The 22,413-nt window shown below is 42.0% G+C and overlaps 2 protein-coding genes across 2 annotated transcripts; both read right to left on the reverse strand.

The window, feature by feature from the left end:
• Nucleotides 1–687: 687 nt before the first annotated feature.
• On the reverse strand, nt 688–5,146 carry LOC143602918 (E3 ubiquitin-protein ligase RGLG2-like). Its single transcript, XM_077079881.1, has 9 exons — nt 4,876–5,146; nt 4,683–4,796; nt 3,407–3,504; nt 3,242–3,321; nt 3,049–3,154; nt 2,835–2,962; nt 1,541–1,709; nt 1,401–1,457; nt 688–1,317 (listed from the first exon to the last, which is right to left on the reverse strand). Exons 1-9 carry the CDS (start codon nt 5,144–5,146, stop codon nt 1,237–1,239), a joined length of 1,104 nt encoding a protein of 367 aa, XP_076935996.1. The 3' UTR covers nt 688–1,236.
• Nucleotides 5,147–18,205: 13,059 nt separating this feature from the next.
• On the reverse strand, nt 18,206–18,583 carry LOC143602919 (uncharacterized). The gene has a single exon (XM_077079882.1). It carries the CDS (start codon nt 18,581–18,583, stop codon nt 18,206–18,208), a length of 378 nt encoding a protein of 125 aa, XP_076935997.1.
• Nucleotides 18,584–22,413: the final 3,830 nt, after the last annotated feature.

A 22,413-nucleotide genomic window follows, 5' to 3' on the forward strand; every position in this document is an offset into this window, starting at 1 on the left:
AAACTGGCGGTGGTGTACGAACTGTTATAGTGGGTGATGGTGGTGTTGAATGGTGATATAGGTAGTGGCGGGTGGTGGTGGCGGACGGTGGGTGGTGGTGATGGCTGGTGGCGGTGGTGGTAGTTGGTGGTATAAGGCGGTGGACTATGGTGGTAGTGGCGAACGGTAGGTGGTGGTGGTGTATGGTGGGTGAGTGGTGGATGGTGGTGGTGGACGGTGGTGTTGGTGAACGGCGGGTGGTAGTGGTGGACAGTGGATGTTGGTTGGGTGTGATGTTTAAACCCTCTGCAGACCTTAGAAGATCTCAGAAGTATATTGGTCAAGTCTACACCAAGAAGAGCTTGTGCAGACGTTTGTTAATTAAATATCTTTGAGAAAACAAACAGTCTGCAGATGACAATGTTTACGCGTGGTCTGCGCGGTGCAGACAAAAGAGATTGCACAGATCTTTTTCAGAAAAACAAACAACACCTTACTCTCTACGAGTTTTCACTTTTTGAAACATTGCCATTACGTCAACTAGAGATAAACTTTTCAGGATAACAAATACAACTATTGTTCAAATTTCACCAACCAAGTTACGCATATTAAACTTCACGTACTTCATTTTAGAGGGGAAAAAAATCCTAATGTTAATGGACTTGCGCAAATTCAAGTCACCAATAATACATTCTGAAAAAACTTGATCGTGATAAACTACTTACAAGCCCAACAGGATATTGAGTTCATTCTAAGTTAGAAAGGCAAGTTGAAGCTTATGCAAGCTCATGTATGGCTCCACTCTGTATTATGCATACCCTAGGCACTGGATAACGAACGGGTGATGACCAATACAATAGGTTGATTTAGCTGGCCTATTATCATAATACCAGATTCTTACAAACCCAACCTGTTATCTCCCATCTAAAGAGGTCTCCGTTGAATATAAACGAACCCACGAGCTTGTTCTAAACTACATATAAATCATTCAATTCTAGATACGATGCGGTTCTATTATTTTGCTAATAAATTATCATGTTACATCCAAAAGATTTGAGCAACATAGCCTTTGTATCTCCCAAGTAAAACTTACTCCAAATTTTCACAAATATTTTAGACCAAAACACCCCTAAGTAAGGGGCTGCAACATATCCGATCAGTGAACAATATGGTAGTAATCAACATTAACACGACGAAAAACACAATATGAACAGTGAACAGGACGAAGTGTTGAGAAAACATATTTAATCAAAGCACTTAGTAGAGCTTGATTCTGGTCTGTATCTGACTCCTACAAACAGGGCATAGATGAAGGCTGGCTCCACAATCGCAACATGTCTGAAACCAAAAAAAATAAAAATAAAAAGAAGTTATGTTATTTGAACGTGTATTTCTCCTTATGATATACGTGGGAAACAAACCTGATGTCCGCAGCCAAAGGCCATATCCTTTTGGTTAGTTATGCAGATGGGACAAAGCTGCAAATAACGTATGAACAAAGGTTAAAGGTTTGGTATATTGTAAACATGTTTAAAGATGGATTATGAGTTATGACACTTACATTTTTATCCGAGGTTGAACTCCCACCAAAACTTGCGCTGGCCGACATTTCCTTTTTCACGAAAGAAGTTGGAGTTGGTTGGAAACTAGTTGACAGCGAAGGTCGCTTGGGCCCACCATAGCGTGGAGGGGGAAGAGAAACCCTATCTATAGCATTCCCTCGAGTAGCAGTAAAACATTATTATTAAATATAATTAAAATTACCCTCTATGTATATGCAGAAGACAGTTTCTTGAGAGAACAGATAAAGCAAAATACATTATTCTTTTTTTCAATTTAAGAAAAGGTTAGAATACAAGAAAATGGTTAAAATGCAATGTTTATTAATCTCTTTTAACCTTTAGAAATATATATAACAAAATTTGTTTATTCATTGAACCTATATATGTGTAGGTTATGTGTATCATGTATGTGTAGGTATATTTCCTACACATAACCTACATATATGATATACCTACACATGTGTAGGTAAACGTTTAAAAGTTAAAAAGGAAAACATATGAACAAATTACTTAGTGATCTTTTTTAAGTATATCACATAGATTTGTATGTAAAAAGTATAATATTTAAAAAATATGAACCATTGATAGAAAAAATCAAAAATTTAGGTTTGCTCGTTTATGCTCACGCAATAATTTAGTCTTCTGTAATGAACTTGTCCCCGCAAATGAAGGGGCATGTTCATTTCAGAACCAATAATATTATAATAACTAGGAGAACCACATAATGCACTTATGCATAGTGCACGTGTCCACACACACACACACACACACATATATATATATATTATTTTGTGGTTTATGTTGAAAAGATCATGGTTCAAATTATATATATATATATATATATAGGGTTAGTATCATTTTAGAACTCCAAAAAAGTTAAGAACTTCTAGGAACTCATAAGAAACAAACATTTTTTAAATTTTTTTCATATATTAACATTGTTTAAGACTAGTTTTACCATATTTTATATATAAATTTGTTATTACATATATAAATCACAAGTTTACATATGTGTAAAATTTATGTAATAACAAACTTACATATGTGCAGAAAAAAGTTTAGATATGTGTAAAAACTAATTTTCATAATTGTAATCGTAATTATAGATATAAAAAGTGATAATACTACACTCAAATAAGACTAACATACAAAAAAAATTATAAAAAACGTTAATTTTCAAGGGTTCCTTCAAGTTCTTAAATAATTTAAGAGTTCTGTAATGATACTAATCCTATATATATATATATGTGATTAAAAAAGCCATTGAAGTAAAAGGTTAAAAAGGATAATCACCCTAATAAGTTGAGCTCTAGCGTCGCCTTATATTGTGTAGGTATTTCCATCAAGGCTGCAAGAGCAAACTCAGTTTCCTTCCTGGAAGCATTTGTGTTCTTGGACATAATCTCTGTAAAATTCACAAACTAAAACAAAAAAACAAAAAAGACTACTCAGTAACTGAACATAAAATAATAATTGAAATAATATAATTTTGGTAATTAATACTTGCCTGAAAATTATCAAACGCTCGAGAAGGGATATTATCGTCAAATTCCTTCATCATATCCCATGGTCCATCTCCCACCCCAACTAATACTATTGACAACGGATATTCACTATCAAATATCATGAGTAAACATGTCATCACTTGTAACGGGTCAAACGGATCATACCATAAAAAATAGTCAATATTGAGAAATTACCTAGCTTTTACAATTGCCTCAACGGTTCTTCTCTCTTGTGGACTTAGTTGACCACGGTCAGTATCAACACTTCGTGTGACCTGTTTGCAAAGGTGCACTTTAGCAGACAAACAACATGTGTTCCTTCTTACGGAATTAATATATCTATTTTTTTTTCATAATTACCTGACCGTCGGCAATGATCAACAAGACATGATATTGACCACCACTCTGTTCAACAATGGTAATGGCCATTTCAATAACAGGCGCAAACGATGTCGGTCCTGTTTATAAAAAGGATCATAAAAACAAGTTTCAAGAATAATGAATTTTCAAACAAAGTCCTTTGGTTCTTAATAAATATTCTTTTTTCCATAACTTAAACGAAAGAACATCAAACATGGTTCGTTTGTTTATGTTCGTGAACGTTTGTTCATTTACGCTGGTTTATATCCACTCGTTTATGTTCATTAGTTTGTGGCTTTAAGCTTGTTCATTTATAGGTTCATTAAAATTTTTTGGGTCTGCTATAATTTAGTCTAGTTTAATTAGGGGGTTTGCATGGGTCGGTTTTGGGCTAAATCCGAAAATGGTCTTGAAGTTTATAAAATCCGTTTGACATCAGGTTTTGATTTGGGTTCGATTCAGTTTTGGTGATTTCGGTTTTGCCATTTGAGTTATAAATTTCGAGCCCAAAAAAAAATTGATCAAAAATAATGAATTTGGGCAAAAAAAATTTGTTAGTTAATAATTAATTGATTATTGCACATTTTGGCTAAAATACTACACTAAATAATTATAACTTACTTAAAATTTAAATTAAAAGATGAAAATCAACAAGTTCAGTTTGGCCTTTTGGGTTTATTACAAGCAAAATCGAAACAGAAACCGAAAGTTCGGTTTTTACGGAAACATAAAACCCATCCGTCGGTCTTTGTCTCGGTACGGTAATTACGGTGTGGATTCTTCGGTTTCATGCACACCCCTACTAGTTTTATTATTTTTTTAGGTTCAGCAGATTGGTGTTCACGTTTACTTTTAATTGAAGTTCTTCTGGTTAAGTTTGTTCATCTATGTTTACTTATATTCGCTCATTTGTCTTCGGTTGCTTCCGTTAACCGTTCGTTTATATTATTAAAAAACGAACATAAACGAACACACTCATTTTCTTATCGAACAAGCACAAACAAGAAAACTCTGTTCGTTTCACTATTAGTGTTTGATCGTTTGTTTGGTTAAAGTTTAAATGACCCAACATGAACATGCCCCTTTCGTGTTCGTTGGGATAGTTTACAAGCCTAGTTCCAATTAAAAACAAGTCATTTTAAAGGTCGGAAGGGTCTGGGTTGTTTATGATAAAGTCAAAAGAAACACAACCCAAATCGACCCATTAATTCTAAAGATCAATCACTCTAAAATTAAACAAAAAATCTTAAACGACAACGAGAACACGTAATTCAACTTGCAAGCACCAACTGTGGTACCAGCTCCCGGTACCGTTTCAAAACATCCTCAAATCCTTCACAATACGTATCATCTCCATAGAAGCTAAAGACTTCTTGATCATGAGTTGACGCTGTCCAAACACATAATACATAAGTTCTGACAACCATAAACAAATCAAGCAAGTTTGACTACAAATGTTGACTTTTTACCGTCTCCAAATCCAAAACAAGGAATTAAATTATCCTCATCAAAAGAAGCTAGGGTTCTTCCAATTATAGATATTGCTGCTTCATAAGGGTTCATTTCGTTTCCAATATGATGCAAGCATCTTTGATTAAACGACCGTGCACCAAAAATATATATGCGTATTAAAGGTGGCAATTTGGTTCGATCAGATAATGGGTCATAACATGTTCGTATTAAGAATGCACTATATGACTTTTGACCCATATCCTTTTTAGTTGCTTCTGCTTTTACCATTTTGATTCGTCAGATAAAAACATAATCTGGATCGACTCATTCATAAATGGGCCAAATTGCCACCTATTGGTGTGCGGGAAATCGAAAAACGATCCTAACCGAAAAAATCGAAAGAACCAAACCAAATAGAAACAAACGGTTTGGTTTTACAATTTCTTAAAAACAGAACTTTCGATTTTTGCATGTAATAAAATTAAAAAAACCGAACCAGGCCAAATTTATAGATTTTAAATTCGCTACTGGAACACTTGAGGATTCTGCCCTCACTTGGTGGAATTCGAACGTGCAGATCCTTGGATTGGAACTGGCTAACGCGATGAACTGGGAGGAGTTCAAAAACATGATGCGAGAAGAGTACTGTCCGAGAGAAGAGATTTCAAAGTTAGAGTCAGAATTTTGGTCACTGAAGATTGTGGGCTCAGAAATCGAAGCCTACACTACCCGTTCTCACGAGTTAGCGGTGATGTGTCCGCGGATGGTAGACCTGCCGAGTAAGAGGATTGAAATGTATATTGATGGGTTAGCACCGCAAATTCAGGGCATGGTGACGTCTTCCAGACCAGCCACGATTCAACAAGCGATCCGTTTAGCTCACAAACTGACGGATCAGGCTGTGACCCAAGGTGCGTTACCACCTAGGGGTTCAACCACTAAAACCCGTGACAACCCGAGTAATGACAACAACAGCAACAGCAATCCGAGCAGCGGAAAGAGAAAGTTTGACAACACCAGATCCTCGTCCTCGAACCCCCCACAGCAGCAACACTACCGTAAGCCCGAATTCACTCGGAGCTTTAACAATCAGAGTCACAACAACAATAACAACGGTAGCGGGCAGGGTTCGAGCGGATATGCTGGGAAATATCCGAAGTGCAATAGGTGCAACTATCATCATGTTGGCCCGTGTGACCGTGTCAAGTGTCAGAGATGCGGAAAGATGGGTCACCAGGCGAAGGAATGTAGAGGAGACCTTGCGGCAAAGGGTGCTCCTAAGCCACCTATGACGACGAAGGGATGTTTCGAATGTGGGCAGGAAGGTCATTTCAGGAAAGATTGTCCCAAGCTGAAACAGAACGACAACAACGAAGGTAATGGAAGTGGCAGTAGTGGTGGAAGCAATGGCAAGGGAAGAGCTTTTGTAATTGGGTCGGGTCAAGCCCGCAATGATCCGTACGTGGTGACTGGTAAGTTCCCTGTGAACGATTGTTTTGCTTCTGTATTGTTTGACACTGGAGCTGATAGGAGTTTTGTGTCGAAAGCCTTTAGCTAACTCTTAGACTTAACTCCAACTCCGTTAGATGCTAAGTTTCCTGTTGAATTAGCTGACGGTAAGACTATAGTAACGACTCATGTACTTGCGGGATGTAAGTTAAAACTGTCAGGTCATGTCTTTGATATCGACCTTACTCCTTTTACGCTTAGTAGTTTCGATGTCGTGGTCGGCATGGACTGGTTATCCGAGAACCGAGCGGAGATTATATGTCACAACAAGATAGTCCATATTACTACCCCTTCCGGTGAGATGATTTCGATCCGAGGTGAGAGAAGCGGCATGACCACCAGCGTTATTACCCTTATGAAGGCGCAGAAGTACCTACGAAAGGGTCATACGGCAATTTTGGCGCAGATTGTTGAGAAACCCGCGGAGGAGAAGCGAATTGAAGATATACCAGTTGTGCGAGATTTTCCGGAAGTTTTCCAGGATGATTTGCCTGGACTCCCTCCTATACGACAAGTCGAATTCCAAATCGAGTTGACACCCGGTGCAGCACCCATAGCACGAGCCCCGTATCGGCTCGCACCGGCGGAGCTTCAGGAGTTGTCCACTCAGTTGCAAGATTTGTTGGATAAGGGTTTTATCCGACCTAGCTCATCGCCATGGGGAGCCCCTGTCTTATTTGTCAGAAAGAAGGACGGGACTTTCCGCATGTGTATCGACTACCGGGAGTTGAACAAGGTGACGGTCAAGAACCGTTATCCTTTACCCCGAATTGATGATTTGTTTGACCAGCTTCAAGGATCGAGTTATTACTCGAAGATCGATCTGCGATCTGGTTACCACCAACTAAGAGTGCGCGAAGAAGATATCTCAAAGACGGCTTTCAGAACACGGTATGGTCACTACGAGTTTTCGGTTATGCGTTTTGGACTAACCAACGCACCAGCCGTATTTATGGATCTCATGAATCGAGTATGCAAGGCGTACCTCGACAAGTTTGTGATTGTTTTCATCGATGATATTCTCGTCTACTCCAAGGACGAAACTGACCATGAAGAACACTTAAGGGTAATTCTGGAATTATTGAAGAAGGAACAACTGTACGCAAAACTCTCGAAATGCGAATTTTGGCTTCGCGAGGTTCACTTTTTAGGACATGTGATCAACGAGAACGGTATCCATATCGATCCCGGTAAGGTAGAGGCCATCAAAAACTGGGAAGCACCTAAGACTCCGACTGAGGTGCGGCAATTCCTAGGACTGGCCGGCTACTACCGGTGTTTCATAGAGGGATTTTCAAAGATTGCTCAACCCCTCACCGCTTTGACTCACAAAGGCACTAAGTACAATTGGGGTGACGCGCAAGAATTCGCTTTTCAACTGTTGAAAACCAAACTCTGTAGCGCCCCTATTCTAGCCCTCCCCGAGGGAACGGAAAATTTTGAGGTACACTGTGACGCATCGATACAAGGTCTCGGTTGTGTGCTGATGCAACTCGAGAAAGTTATAGCTTATGCCTCTCGACAACTACGGGTTCACGAGAAGAACTACACGACCCATGATTTGGAACTCGGAGCTATGGTGTTTGCCCTTAAGATATGGAGGCATTACTTGTACGGTACCAAGTTTACCATTTACACCGACCACAAGAGTCTCCAGCATATCTACGATCAGAAGGAGCTGAACATGTGACAGCATTGTTGGGTCGAGCTGCTCAAAGATTATGATTGTGCCATCAAGTACCACCCTGGCAAGGCCAATGTAGTGGCCGACGCCCTCAGCAGAAAAGAAACAGATAAACCCAGACGAGTGCGAGCATTGCAACTCACGATTCATGCAAACTTACCCGATCAAATTCGCGAGGCGCAACTCGAAGCTTTGAAAGATGATAATCTTCCATCGGAACTCATGCGGGGCATGAACAAGCAACTTGAAACCAGATCGGACGGGGTCCGATATTTTGAGAACCGGATTTGGGTTCCACGGTTCGAAGAGTTGAGAACTCTGGTGATGGACGAAGCCCACAAGTCCCGATATTCTATCCACCCTGGCTCAGATAAAATGTACCATGACTTAAAGGCACTTTACTGGTGGCCGAACATGAAAGCCGACATTGCCACATACGTGAGCAAATGCTTGACTTGTGCCAGAGTCAAAATAGAATACCAGAAACCATCTGGTCTACTGCAACAACCGGAACTCCCAATGTGGAAATGGGAACACATCTCAATGGATTTTATCACGGGTTTACCTAAGACACCGACGGGATGCGATACCATCTGGGTGATCGTTGACCGGTTGACTAAGTCTGCACACTTCTTAGCGATTAAGGAATCGGACAAAATGGAAAGACTGACTCGTGTTTACATGAAAGAAGTGGTGTCTAGACACGGAGTGCCTGTCTCAATCATTTCTGATCGAGATTCTCGTTTCACTTCGCACTTTTGGAAGTCGCTGCAAAGCGCACTAGGCACCTGTCTTGATATGAGAACAGCATACCATCCTCAGACGGATGGGCAAAGTGAACGAACTATTCAGACCCTGGAGGATATGTTGCGTGCATGCGTGTTGGATTTCGAAAAAAGTTGGGAACCTCACTTACCTTTGGTAGAGTTTTCGTATAATAACAGCTACCACGCAAGTATTAAAGCAGCGCCGTTTGAAGCGCTGTACGGACGGAAGTGTCGATCACCACTCTGCTGGGCAGAGGTAGGTGACAGCCAAATCACTGGTCCAGAACTGGTACTCGAAACCTTAGAAAAGATTGTTCAAATCCGAAACCGCATGGCAGCAGCACGAGATCGCCAAAAGAGTTACGCCGACAAGCGCCGAAAGCCTCTCGAATTTCAAGTGAATGACCAAGTGTTACTCAAAGTCTCACCTTGGAAAGGTGTGGTTCGCTTTGGTAAGCGAAACAAACTCAACCCACGATATGTTGGTCCCAATCGAATAACTGAGCGCATTGGTCCGGTGGCGTACCGACTGGACCTACCAACGGAACTCAGTGGCGTACACAATGTATTCCACGTGTCCAATTTGAAGAAATGCCTGTCCGATGAAACCCAAGTAGTCCCTTTGGAGGAACTGCAAGATGATGAACAGCTATGCTTCATTGAAGAACCAGTCGAAGTTTTAGATTGGGAAACCAAAACGCTCAAGCACAGCAAAATTCCAATCCTTAAGGTTCGTTGGAACTCGAGACGTGGACAGGAGTTCACGTGGGAACGCGAGGATCAAATGATGAAGAAGTATCCTCACCTTTTTAAAGGGCTGACCAAACACAGAAAACCGCGAAACCCAGCAAACCGTCAGAAATCACCGGAGGTATGAATTAAATTTCGGGACGAAATTTCTTTCTACTAGGGGATGATATGACAAACTGAAAATTTTTCTTACTTTTTCAGACACTCATCACGACTTGACTCAAATTTTCGGGACGAAAATTCTTTAACATGGGAATGATGTGACAATCGTCAATTTCAGGTTAACTCCGTTAACTCAACTCCGTCAATTCAAACTTAAGATCACTGAATCTATAACGCACACCTCATTACATTTAAACTAGGGTTTAAATAACGCTTAACACTTACTACATGTGTAGTCTTTCGGGAATTTCACCGAAACGCAAACGAGTTGACGCAAACGATTGGTGAATAAACGAAAAACGTCAAAACAGTAATTATGTGATAATTATGTGTTAGACTTATGTGTTGTGTGATAACATCGTTATAAACACTAACTCAAGATGTAAACAAGTTAGTTAAGCTAGATAAGTAATACTTAGAAGTGGAGGGGCCAAAGTGTAACATAGATTATTATAAATAATACTAATAATAAACCCTAACTTATTATTTCTTCCCCACACAAAGTCCCGATCGGAACTCCTTCCCCCCCCCCTCACGGCTGCCGCCACCTATATACACACATACAATCAAGTTCTCAAGTCTTTGATCGAAGATTAAGGTGCTAGGAAGGTATAAACGACTATCCTATGCATCCTTTATACTTAATTTTGATGTTTAATGGGTTAATTGAAAACCCTAAGAGCCGATTTTATGTGTGTATGTAGTTTATATGATTGTTGTTGATTTGATGATGATATGATAACTAGAATGGATATTGTTACATGTTAATTGCTTGTGTCTTTGATTTGAGTTCAAACAAAAACCCTAATCATGTATGTAATGTGTAATTGATGTGCATGGATAGTGATTATGGAGTCTAGAGTGTTATATGAATGCATGATGGTCCATAGATAGTTAATATGTTGAGTTTGGATGCAAACAGTTTCTGGACAGATTGTGTTATAGATGTTTAATTGACTGTAACGAAGTGTAAATGTGAAAATTGGTTGAGATTATTGATACTACAGTAAACTAGGTTGAGTCTAGTTTCTAAAGAATATAAATTTGTAATTTTTGGACAAGCAAAGGTTAACTTTTATGATTTTACAAAAACATTGTGCAAAGCTGAGTTGTTAGACCTGCTGTTAGGTTGTTTTGTAAATGTTATATCTCATGAACTACGAGACCAATTGGGTTGGTTCCACTTCTGGAAGTTGACTTATTGAGTTAGGAACCTAACCCAAGTGGTCTTGCATTTATTGGATTTTTCGTTTAACGGCAATTTCAAATAACATTCTGTTGCGCATGAATTTGACTGTTATGAGTTTGCTGTAATGATTTGATGATTTTGAGAAACCTATGTGGAATAAAAATAAAATAAAATATGTTCTGGAAACCTAAGACATATATGCTTGTGTGATGATTTTTGGTAAATTAATTTTGATGCTATGATCGGTGAGATAGACTAGTTTTTCAAGTAGAATTGTGTCGTTAAGAAACTAGTTGCTGAGTTTTGTGAAAGTTGCATGAAACAACGTGATTGCTAATTTATTATCGTGTTTTGACCAAATTGCCCTTGAGGGGAATGATTGCTAATTAATTGTCGTATTTTGACCAAAATGCTCTTGCGGGGAATAATTGCTAATTGATTGTCATGATTTGACCAAATTGCCCTCATGGGGAATAATTGCTAGTTAATTGTTATGTGTTGACCAAATTGCCCTTACGGGGAGTAATTGCTAGTGATGAATTTTATGAATACGTGACACGTAAATAATTGCTTACACATGTAACGTATCACAAATACACTTGTTAAAGTCACACACGATTCACAAACGAAACACGAAACATGTTGTGTGCATAGGTATTATGTGCCTGGTCTAGAGACTTGATAATATTCCGACACTTAGAAAAATCTCTTTATTGTTTTAGAACGCTAGAGAGAGTTTTTCTATGACGCGCATCTTGGTGAATTATTTTGGGAATACTTCGCAAACAGTGAGTTTCACTTTCCCCTTTTAAACTTTTTAAACGCTTTTCACTTGGGGGAGATAACATACTCCGAAACGCATTTAAGATTTTGTTAATATAGATTATATATCACTTGTAAAGACTAAGTGGCAAACGCAATAACTAAAGTCCTTCATAACATCGAACCGGTTAATATTGGATAATAGCGAGTCATTATTGAATAGTACTACTGGGTTTGACAAACCCCGCCCAACGCTAAACTCGACTGGAGGTCGAGTGGGTGTAATCTTGGCTTAACACATACCATGGTCTGGATGACCTGGTGGCAAGGCAAATGATAAACAGTCAGCTTCGGTGTCGAACACTTAGTGATACTTGTTTTATAGGCTAGCTACCTATAGATATATAATTGACATAACAGTATCTGGTAACGCAAAACGCTGTAACGCAAAACGCTGTACGCAAAACGCTGAACGCAAACGCTAAACGCTTTATTTTATATAAACTTGTGAACTCACCAACCTTGTGTTGACACTTTTAGTATGTTATTCTCAGGTAGCCGAGGCGGGCACGCGGTTTAGGAACATGCATTGCTTGAAACACTTTTAATTATGCAAACTTATTTTAAACTGTTATCATTGGGTTTTAAGTCGTCCTGCGTGACGTAACATTGTTTTCTATGGTTTTACGCTTCCGCATTTAATTACTCGTAAACGTTTTCATGGTTTTGAAACTTTGTTTTATGGTTTGATTATAACTAATGATTCCGATCCTGTTAGTTCACACCCTCTGACGGTAAAACTCAGTTAGTGGATTTTGAGGGTGTGACATCGTCGTTCTCCAAACGACGCCCTAATTGATATTACACCAGCAGCTCATGAGAAGCGTGACTGGTTTCGCAAGCTCACTACTCCGCCAACTTTTATGCGGGCGCTTCCGGAAGAGGCCCTTGTATGGGCTGGTATGAGCCGTTTGTGGCCTTCTCCTTTCATGGAGCCTGTTTTTATCGTGGTAGACGGCCGTGAGTTTTGATATCTTGTACTTTTACTCTTCCATATTTGGGTATTTATTGCTAACGATTGCAGTTTTTTTCAGGTTTTGGATCAATGTTGAACGCCCTAGATGATGGCAAGGGCTATGTGGGTAAGGCTATCCGTGATGTAAAGGATGCGCCTATCCTTGAGAGGACTGCTCAATATTTCTCTTTCCTGTCAAAGTGTGTGCCGAACCGATTGTCTCGGAGGCGATCTTTGAAACAGGTGCGTACATTCTAAACCCTCCTCCTCTTAATGTGCTGAACTCCGACGGGACGATTGTCATTCTAAGTGACGATTCTGCTCTCCTTAAGGGGGAAAGCTCAGATGATGCTTCTGAAGTTTCATCTGTCTCGCATTTGTTAGCAGAACTTTACCGGAAGAGGTCTCTCCGTGCATCGCAGGCGAGTGATGCGGGTACTAGCGCTGCGGATGCCGGGAAGGAACCAAAAACCAAGAAACGCCGGACGCATCGTCCGAGGCAACCACTTCCGCCCAATCTTGAGGAGCGTTTGGGGACAGTGAAAGGTAAGTTTTTACTTGCTAACTTTCGTCAACCATAATAATGAGATCTGACTATGGTGTTCTTATGCAGATCCGTCCATTGTTAAAGGACACACATTTGGTAAGCTGTCAATGCCGACACCAAATGTTGAGAAGCAACCGTCGCCTCCTCCGGAGAAGGAGACGGACAAGCCTGTTACCCCTCCTGTTGAAGCGACTGTGGAGGGGGCTGGCGATCAGCCAATGACCACCGGGCCATTGGATTATCTTTTTCAAGGTGGGGATACTATTGGTTTTCAACAAGGTAACCCTGAAGTCACTGCAGAAGGCTTCAGGGCTGATGAACCTCCTTCTCAATCCAGTCCTCAATTCAATCCTACATCTTCGCCCTTTGCACCGGGCGGGGAAGATGATTTCTTTTTTGGGCCATCTGTCCATGAGGCTGGGGGGGCGGGGAGGTTCCTCGTAAGGTGGACCTCAACAGTCTTCTTCTACTCCTGTTCGTCTCGGGACTTCCAGTTCCCAGCACCTCGAGAACGTTTAGTTGGGAGGAGACTATGATTTATTTTTCCCGTATTGGGACATTGTCAACGGGTCTCGGGTTTCTAATCCCAACACCTGTATGAGTTTCGTTGAATACTGTATGCCACCCGCTGAAATGGCGTATCAGCGAACTCGCTCCCGCCAGGACCTTCATACTGATCTGGCTACTTCTTTGACTAACAGCTTAGCTTGTAGTCAGAAAATTCTGCGGGAGTGGCGAACGATGGGTGGGAAGCTTGGTACGGCTTCCGAGGCCTTGAAGGTTGCCAAGGCGGAAGCTGAGGAGCATCGTAAAGCAGCGAGTGCGGCTAGGTGGAAACAAACCGGCGCTGACGCTGCACTCCATAAGGAAAAAGATCGAAGTGTTGCTGCTGCCAAGAGTTGGAAAGATGCCTTTGAGAGGTCTAATGCCACCCTAGAAGCTTCCCGGGCTGAAACTCAAAGGAAGAAGGTCGAACTGGCAAAGGCACAGGAAGAAGTGTCTCAGCAAAACGCCCGGATCCAAGAACTCGAGGAAGCTTTAAGATTGCAAGGGGAGCAGTCTGAAATGAAGGATAAGACTATCGTTGAGATGCAATCTGCATATGACTCCCTCTTGCAATCCCAAACTGAAGCAAGTGACTACGCTTCTGCCGAATTGCAAGAACTTCGTGGTAGGGCGGAACGCGCTGAGCGGGAGAGGCAATACTTCCTCAACCGTGGTCTTGACTCTGTAAGCTCTTCTTCATGTACTTTTTTATTTTTGTGTTATTAATTTCATGATGTTGATGCAATTTTTGTTCATAGGTCATCCGTCATGTCAAGAGGAGCATGGAACTTACAGATTGCTTCGTGAACTTGACTACTGCTTCCAAAGTGGTTGGCCGGGTGAAGGGTTTCAACGAAGGGTTGGCATTCGCCCAGTCTGGACAACCTATTGAGAGCCATCCCCTTCACGGACTTGACGCGGAGCAAGAACTCGGCATACGTGTCCAAGAATATAACAATCTGATCTTTCCGCTGCAACATATGCTTCCGGAATTCGCCTTATCCGAAGGCAGTGTGAAGAAGTTGCGGGTCTATATTGATGATGAGTTTGATGATGACGAGTCTGAGGACGATAAGTCTGACTGCGACGAGGCGGAAGATGCGGGCCATAACGCTTCGAAAGACACGAAATCCCCTAACCCATAAGTGTAGGTGTTAAGATTTGAACTTGTACTTACCTTTTTGAATATAAATGAAAGGAAACGCAAGTTGATAATATCTTTGTGATATTTCTTCTTTTGCTTTTTTAAATTTGTTTTAAGTTGGATAGTACTGGTGACGTGGCGGAGAGAGAATTTTCTAGGCGGTGGCTGACAAGACGTGTTAATTGCTTGTTTGACAGCCTGTAAGCGCTTTTTCGAATCTCCCGCCTGACGTGTCAATCATCCCTTGGTCCTTATTTTCTCTTTCTTCTGTTAGTCAGACGGTCGCATTAATTGCGATGAGTATAATTAGGCCTTGATACCTTCGACCCCTTCTTATCACTTACATATTTTTGCTTTCATTCATATCAAAGAACTCTACTCTCCTATAGGCGCTCTGTATTATTCGATTCCAATGGCTGCCCAGAAGAAAAATCCCCCTGCTATTAATGAAGTCGGATGCGACATTAAAGAAAAGGAATTTGAAGACGTTAAAAATGTATATGGTTTTCCACCGGAGTGGGAAGCCGAACGTCCATCTAAAGGAGCCATTGCGACGGCGCCCCCGGCGAAGAAAATGACCGTTTATGTGGACCACTTCACCATCGGGAACTTCCGGTTACCCATGACTAAGTTCGTGCAATCGGTCCTGACGGCTTACGGGATTCACTTGTCCCAAGTTCACCCTTTTGGAATGCTTAGAATTCGGCATTTCGAATTCTGTTGCGAAGCACACAACTATGATCCCTTTGTCGGGATGTTCGCCACACTCTATAAGATGACCTATCTTGAAGGCTGGTATGGTTTCGCCACCACCGGTAAAGGAACTATTGGCTTTGAATGGCTTCGTAGTATTCATGGGTGGAAAACAAAATTCTTTTGGATCCGTGAGGATGTTATCCTATTTGACATGACTTATCGGAAGCCAAAGGATAAATTGCCGGAAGTCCCTGCTTCCGAACACGAAGGTCGCGCCTGGTTTCTTACGTTAACGAACACTCCAACGCCCATGCGTCCCATTCATGAGGGGGCGATGGTGCATGCCCGGATGAGTCGTTTGTGGCCGTTTCCTACCCTGGAGCCTTACTACGAGAATTCTGATGGGAGTAAGTGTTTATTTATAACATTTTGGTTTCCCAGTTTACTTTCTTTAACGTTCTTCAACTGCAGGTGAAGGTACGATCCTTTCCACTCTTGTGGACAATATGGGAGGCATGATGGTTCGTCGTCCTATTACTCAGCATGATGTACCATTTTTGGAACGTACACGGAATAATTTTGTTTTCTCTATTACTCTTACTCCGGAGCCTCTTGTTTCCGAGGCGCTGTTCGCACAAGGTGAGGAGTTTGTCACCAAGTGTGAAGGTATTCCTCAACCTCGACCTATAACCGCTGCTACTTCAAGCGGAGTGATAGTACTACTTTCATCTAGCGAGGAGTCTTCGCTCTGCGAAGGAGGGTTACCGAGTGGTGCTACTAACCCTTCGCATTTGTCTGTAGGTTTGACCCGCAAGAAAGATTTGAAGGCCGTCACTGATCCATCAGCAGGTGTGGAAGGTGGTCCTCAATCCGTTGAGGGCGAACCTCAGGCTGCGGAAGTGGGTGCTTCAAAAGCTGCTGGGAAACCGAAAGCATCAGCTTCTGATGCCGTGCCCAAGAAGAAGAAAAAGAAGAAGGCAAAGGTTGATGTCCCGGTCTTGGGCGCTCATCTTCGGGAGCTTGCTGCCCAAGACGCTTCTGAAAGTAGGACCTGGCCCTTTATAATTGTTCTTCTACTTATCGCTTCTTAGTGACTTAAAGATTTTTATTTCTTGGAGTATTTCAGGTCTTAAGGATTCTGTTGCTACCGAACTTCCGACTCCACCAGCTTCACCAATAAACACTGCTCAAGAGCCGATCGATTTATCGGATTCTTCTCCTATTAAGGACAAAGAAGTTGGTGAAGCTGATCGGTTTCATACATCTCTATCCCGTCACGAGCATACCTTCCAAGATCAAGGTGGGGTCAGTGAGTTTAAACGCGGGGGGAAGGCTTCCTCATCTCGAGTGAATGAGGATACTGCCCCGTATCTTCCTCGTTGGTCATTACGGCGGAACACGGTGTTGAGTAGTGCGGACGCTAACCAGGAATACCTCGACAAAAGTCTTCCTTCTGCAGAGAAGGAACGACAACGTTGTCGCATCCACCAAGAGTTTTTCGACTCTAATTCCTATCATGTGGCGAATGCTGTGTCTACCAACTAGGAACTTCGCCGGGATTGGCTATCTATGAATGATGAGTTGGAGGAGACTGAGTGGAACTTGCTTGGTGCCAAAAAAGAGGCTCTTAAGTCGTTAACTAACGCTCAAGACAGCCATCGAGCCTTAGAGGAAGCTAAAGTTTCTTTTCAGAAGCCGCTGGATGAACAAGCTGAACTGATAAAGACTCTTCAAGCTGACTCGGCAGTGAAGGACAAGCGCTTGTCTAACCTGAATGCTAGGAATCGGGACCAAGCCTTGGAGTGTGCTGGTCACAAGATGAATCTTGTCCGAGCTCAGGCAGACAAAAAAGTGGCTTATATCGATAGCGATTCCTAAGGTATCACATTTTCTTTAACCTGATCAATTCAGATGTGTATGTGTTTACACATGTTTGTTCATCTTAACAGGTTATCACTGACATTCGGAATAGTGATGATCTTGGAAACTGTGTTGTTGTGCTCCTTCGCGCTTCCGAGCAAGCTGGCCGCCAAATGGGCTTTGAGGAGGGATATGAGTTTGGTTCAATGTCTCGGCTCCCGGATGAATATGTATTGGCCGGTAAGGACACTGCCTCCATCCTTGTTGCGAAAACCAAGGAGTTTGATACCTTGAAGTTTTCCTTTTCCGACCACATATCAGAGCTACGGACAAAGAAGATGCCATAGATCAATTAAGAGAACTATTGGATCTTAATGAGGGAGGAGACGAGGAAGCTGACAGTACTGCGGAAGATGAGGATGTTACTCCGTAAATACATGTTTTTGTTGTAGCTTTTTCTGTTCCTTTGTAATCTCTTTTGACTATAAATAAGAAGTCTTTTCGTTCTTTCCGGTGCACTTTGTCTTATATACTATAATATAAGTGTCTGTCCGGAACTTCGTTTTTGTCAATAAAAGATTACAACTTATCAAAATACCATGGAGTCGATTGGATATTCTCGTACATTAGGCATAAGCCTTCTTACAATAAAAGAAATTGCGAAACTTGCTAGTCTATGTGGGCACGCAGGCCAAAGGAAAGAACAAATGAGACTGCTACATATAACATTTCTTTAATTGTGCTGCGTTCCAAGTTCGAGGGATTCCCGCCCCATCCAACTTTTCCAACTTGTAGGCACCTTTGGATAATACTTGTTTGATTCTATAAGGTCCCTCCCAAGTTGGGGCTAACTTGCCCGGAGGCTCTTGGCCGGAAGCCTCGTTATTGCGGAAGACGAAGTCTCCCGCGTCGAACTTGCATTCTTTGACTGGCGAGTTGTAATATTTCTCAAGCCGTCGCTTATAATTGTGCTCGCGAATCAATGCTAGTTCTCTTCTTTCTTCCAACAGGTCTAGATTCATCCTGAGTTCTTGATCATTATCATTAACCAGTAGAACCCTTGCATATGGAATTCCGATTTCTGCAGGGATCATGGCTTCAGTGCCATAGGTTAGGCTAAAGGGTGTTTCCAAATTGCTGGAGTTCTTTGGGTGCGGAAAGCCCAGAGTACGTGAGGCAATTCGTCCATCCAACCCGTTCATTTCGTCCCTAGCCTTGCCTTGATCCCTTCTTTGATAGTTTGGTTGGTCCTTTTAACCTGACCATTTGCCTGCGGATGAGCTACGGATGTAAAGGTTTGAATGACTTGAAGCTCTTTCAACCATTCCTGTAGTTCGCTGTCGGCAAATTGGGTCCCATTGTCACTTACCAATTCCTATGGGAGACCGAACCGGCAAATGATGAATTCCCAAAGGAATTTTTTCACGCTTGAAGCCGTGATTGATGCAACCGGTTTGGCTTCCACCCACTTGGTGAAATAATCAATGGAAACTATCAAGAACTTGATTCGTCCCGGGGCTTTTGGGAAAGGTCCCATGATATCAATAGCCCATTTTTGGAACGGCCATGCAGATGTTACTGGAATCAGTTCGTTTTTTGGACGCAGGGTGTTGGGAGCATGGCGCTGGCATGAATCACATTTTCTGATTTCTTGCACAGCGTCCAAATGCATGCCGGGCGAATAATACCCTGCGTTCATAATCTTTGCCACTGTCATTCTTGGTCCCGCGTGTAGTCCGCAAATGCCTTCGTGAATTTCTATGATCAAGTAATTTGCATCTTCTGCGTCTACACAACGTAATAACGGACCAAGGAATGACCACCGGTACAAGATACCGTCAATCAACTGGTAATTCAGAGCTTTATGCTTAATCTTCCGATCCTCAACCTTTCCTGCTGGAAGTGCTCCGGAAGATAAATAAGCTATAATGGGTGACATCCAAGATTCAACGCCCGTTTGAATTACCAGGACTTAATTCTCTGGAACGGATGGATGGTCTAGAACTTCTACACGAATATCTTTGGCGAAATGCTCAAAATTTGTTGAAGCTAGTTTTGCTAAGAGCGTCCGCCGATTTGTTCTCGCTCCTCTTAATGTGAACAATATTGAAGGAGGAAAATTGGCGAATCAAGACCCTTGCTTGTGACAAATAAGAAGCCATGACATTTTTTTTGGCTTCGTATGTTCCGTTTATTTGTCCCGCAATTAGCATAGAATCCACCCGAGCCTCCAAATGTTTCACCCCCAGCTTTTTCGCTATTCGTAGTCCTGCCAGGAAGGCTTCGTATTTCGCCTCATTGTTGGTACTTTTGAAGTCCAACTTGATGGCGTACGTAAATTCATGCCCCTCAGGGTTGACTAGCCTTAAACCCGCACCTGACCCTTCGCTTCTGGAAGCTCCGTCCGTGAACAATGACCAAACTTGCCCTTGTTCCGGAGGTGCTTTGGGTTGTTGTTCGATTAAGCATTCTTGCTCTTTGTACTGCGGAACTTCCGTGACAAAGTCCGCGAGTACCTGCCCCTTGATCGCAGGTCTATGGTTATATTCATTCGAGTGTTCACCCAATTCGATAGCCCACTTTGCCAGTCGTCCGGACAACTCGGGTTTACTCAACACGTTCTTGAGTTTGTACCCGGTTAACACATAAATAGGATGGCCCTGGAAATATCTGCCGAGTCGTCTGGCGGCATAGACTAATGCCAAAACCAAATTTTCTAACATCGTATATCTTGTTTCCGGGTCCGATAACGTTCTACTGATGTAATAGGTTGGAGTTTGAACATTTTTTCTATCGGTTAGCAGAACGGCTCCTATGGCAATGTCTGAGGCAGATAAATATAGTGTCAGAGGTTCACCCGCATATGGTGCTGTTAAAGTAGGAAGCTCCATTAAGCATTTCTTAACTTCTAAGAATGCTTTTTCAGCTTCCGGGGTCCACTTGAAATGTGCCTTTTTAAGGCAATTTCTAAGTGTTGACACGAATGGATGAGACTTGGCCGCGTGGTTTGCTAAGAATCGGTTCAGCGCCACAAGTCTCCCATTAAGTGTCTGAACCTTCTTGAGGGAAGAAGGTGAAGGCATGCGGGCTATAGCCTGGACCTTATCCGGGTTGGCTTTAAAGCCCGCGCCTGTTACTTTGACTCCAAGGAATTTACCCTCTTCCATGCCAAATGAACACTTAGCCGGATTCAACTTCATATTGATGCTTCGTAGTGTTTCAAAGGTCTCTTCAATATATCTTAACATCTGATCTTCTTCAATGCTTCTGATTACCAAGTCGTCCATATAAACTTCGAGATTCCGACTTATTTGACTTTTGAAAGCCTGATCCATCAGTCGTTGATATGTGGCCCCCGCGTTCTTTAATCCGAAAGGCATCATTCTGTAACAGAATGTTCCTTGGTCAGTTCGGAACGCTGTCTTGTCCTCGTCGACAGTTGCCATATGATTTTGGTGATACCCTTTATAGGCATCGAGGAAGCACTTGAATTTAAATGGGGCCACCGCGTCTACTTTTAAGTCAATCTCCGGAAGCGGGTAACAATCTTTCGGACATGCCTTGTTCAAGTCTTTATAATCTATGCACCTCCACCATGTTCCGTTACTTTTTGGGATAATCACCGGGTTAGCCACCCATGTTTGGTACTTGATATCTCGAATGATCCCAGCATGAAGAAGGTCTTGTACTTGCTCATTCATAGCCTTCGTTTGTTCTGGACCCATCTTTCGTTTTTTTTTTGTACAATTGGGGTGACTAACGGATTCACCCTTAACTTGTGTTCTGAAATTCTCTGCTGAACACCGGTCATGTCCACGGGTTGCCAAGCAAAAACGTCAATGTTCTTGGTCAATAATTGCTTTAAAAAGGTTCTCACTATCTCCGAGATAGCGGGTTCTATTGTAATTGTCTGGTCTGGAAACTTCTTATTCAAAACCCATTTCTCGGGCTCAGTCCTCTGAGCCTGTCTTGGAACCTTGCTTGGTCTTGAACTTTCAGTTGTAAAACAATGTCGATTTACATGAATTATCGCCACACCAGTGTGAGTTGAACTCCTACTGCACCATATGCTGTGGACGGGTGGGCATTGAAATCTCCAATTGCTTCTCGTCCCAAGATAACGTCATGTTTAGAAGTTTCTGGTAAGACCAAAAATTCAACTTCCTCTGTTCTTGAATGTACTCCATCACTCAGTGTGACCGGGAAAGTGATGACACCCCGCGGGTGCATTATCTCTCCCCCGAAACAAGAAACAACAGCATGAATTGGTTGCAATCTTTCTTTGTCTTCCTCACAGTTGTTCGAAACATTGTTCATACATAATATCGGACGTACTGCCTGTGTCAAAGAACACATATTGTGATCGATAGTGGCCAAATTCGGCAGTAATTATCAGCGGGTTTTTGTTACATGGGCCCCCTTTTATCCGAGGAAAGATAACAGGCTCGTTTTTCCACTCTTCGTACGAATATTCTCTCCATTTTCCCTTACCTAAATGTCCCCCTTGAATCATGTGGACATTCAGATCTTTGATTTGCCTTTTGGCCGGGCCTTGGCTATCCTTTGCGGGAGGTTTGCCAGTCCCTCCTCGTACGCCTTTGACCAAATGTTCGAGTTTACCATTTTTAACAGGTGCTTCACTTTTATTTCTGAGAGCCACACACTCATTCGTGTTGTGTCCAACATCATTGTGATATGAGCAATGTTTTTTGGTATCGAGGAATGATTTCCGTGGTATTGGTTGTGGTTTCTGGAAAGTCAGATTCTCAGTAGTGAGAATTTCTGAGGGAGTCTTTGATAACTGAGTCCAACTGTTGGTGGAACGAGCTGAAAAATTACGTTTACCCTTGTTGCCGATCAAAGATCTTGCATCAAAAGGTTTAGGTGTTTCCGCACTTGGCTGAAGTCTTGACCATATTGGTCC

Source organism: Bidens hawaiensis, unplaced genomic scaffold (assembly GCF_021521415.1).
Source record: "Bidens hawaiensis isolate Kalapana, Puna unplaced genomic scaffold, B.hawaiensis_p1.1 tig00060114_1, whole genome shotgun sequence".
In the NCBI taxonomy this organism is placed as follows: Eukaryota; Viridiplantae; Streptophyta; class Magnoliopsida; order Asterales; family Asteraceae; genus Bidens; species Bidens hawaiensis.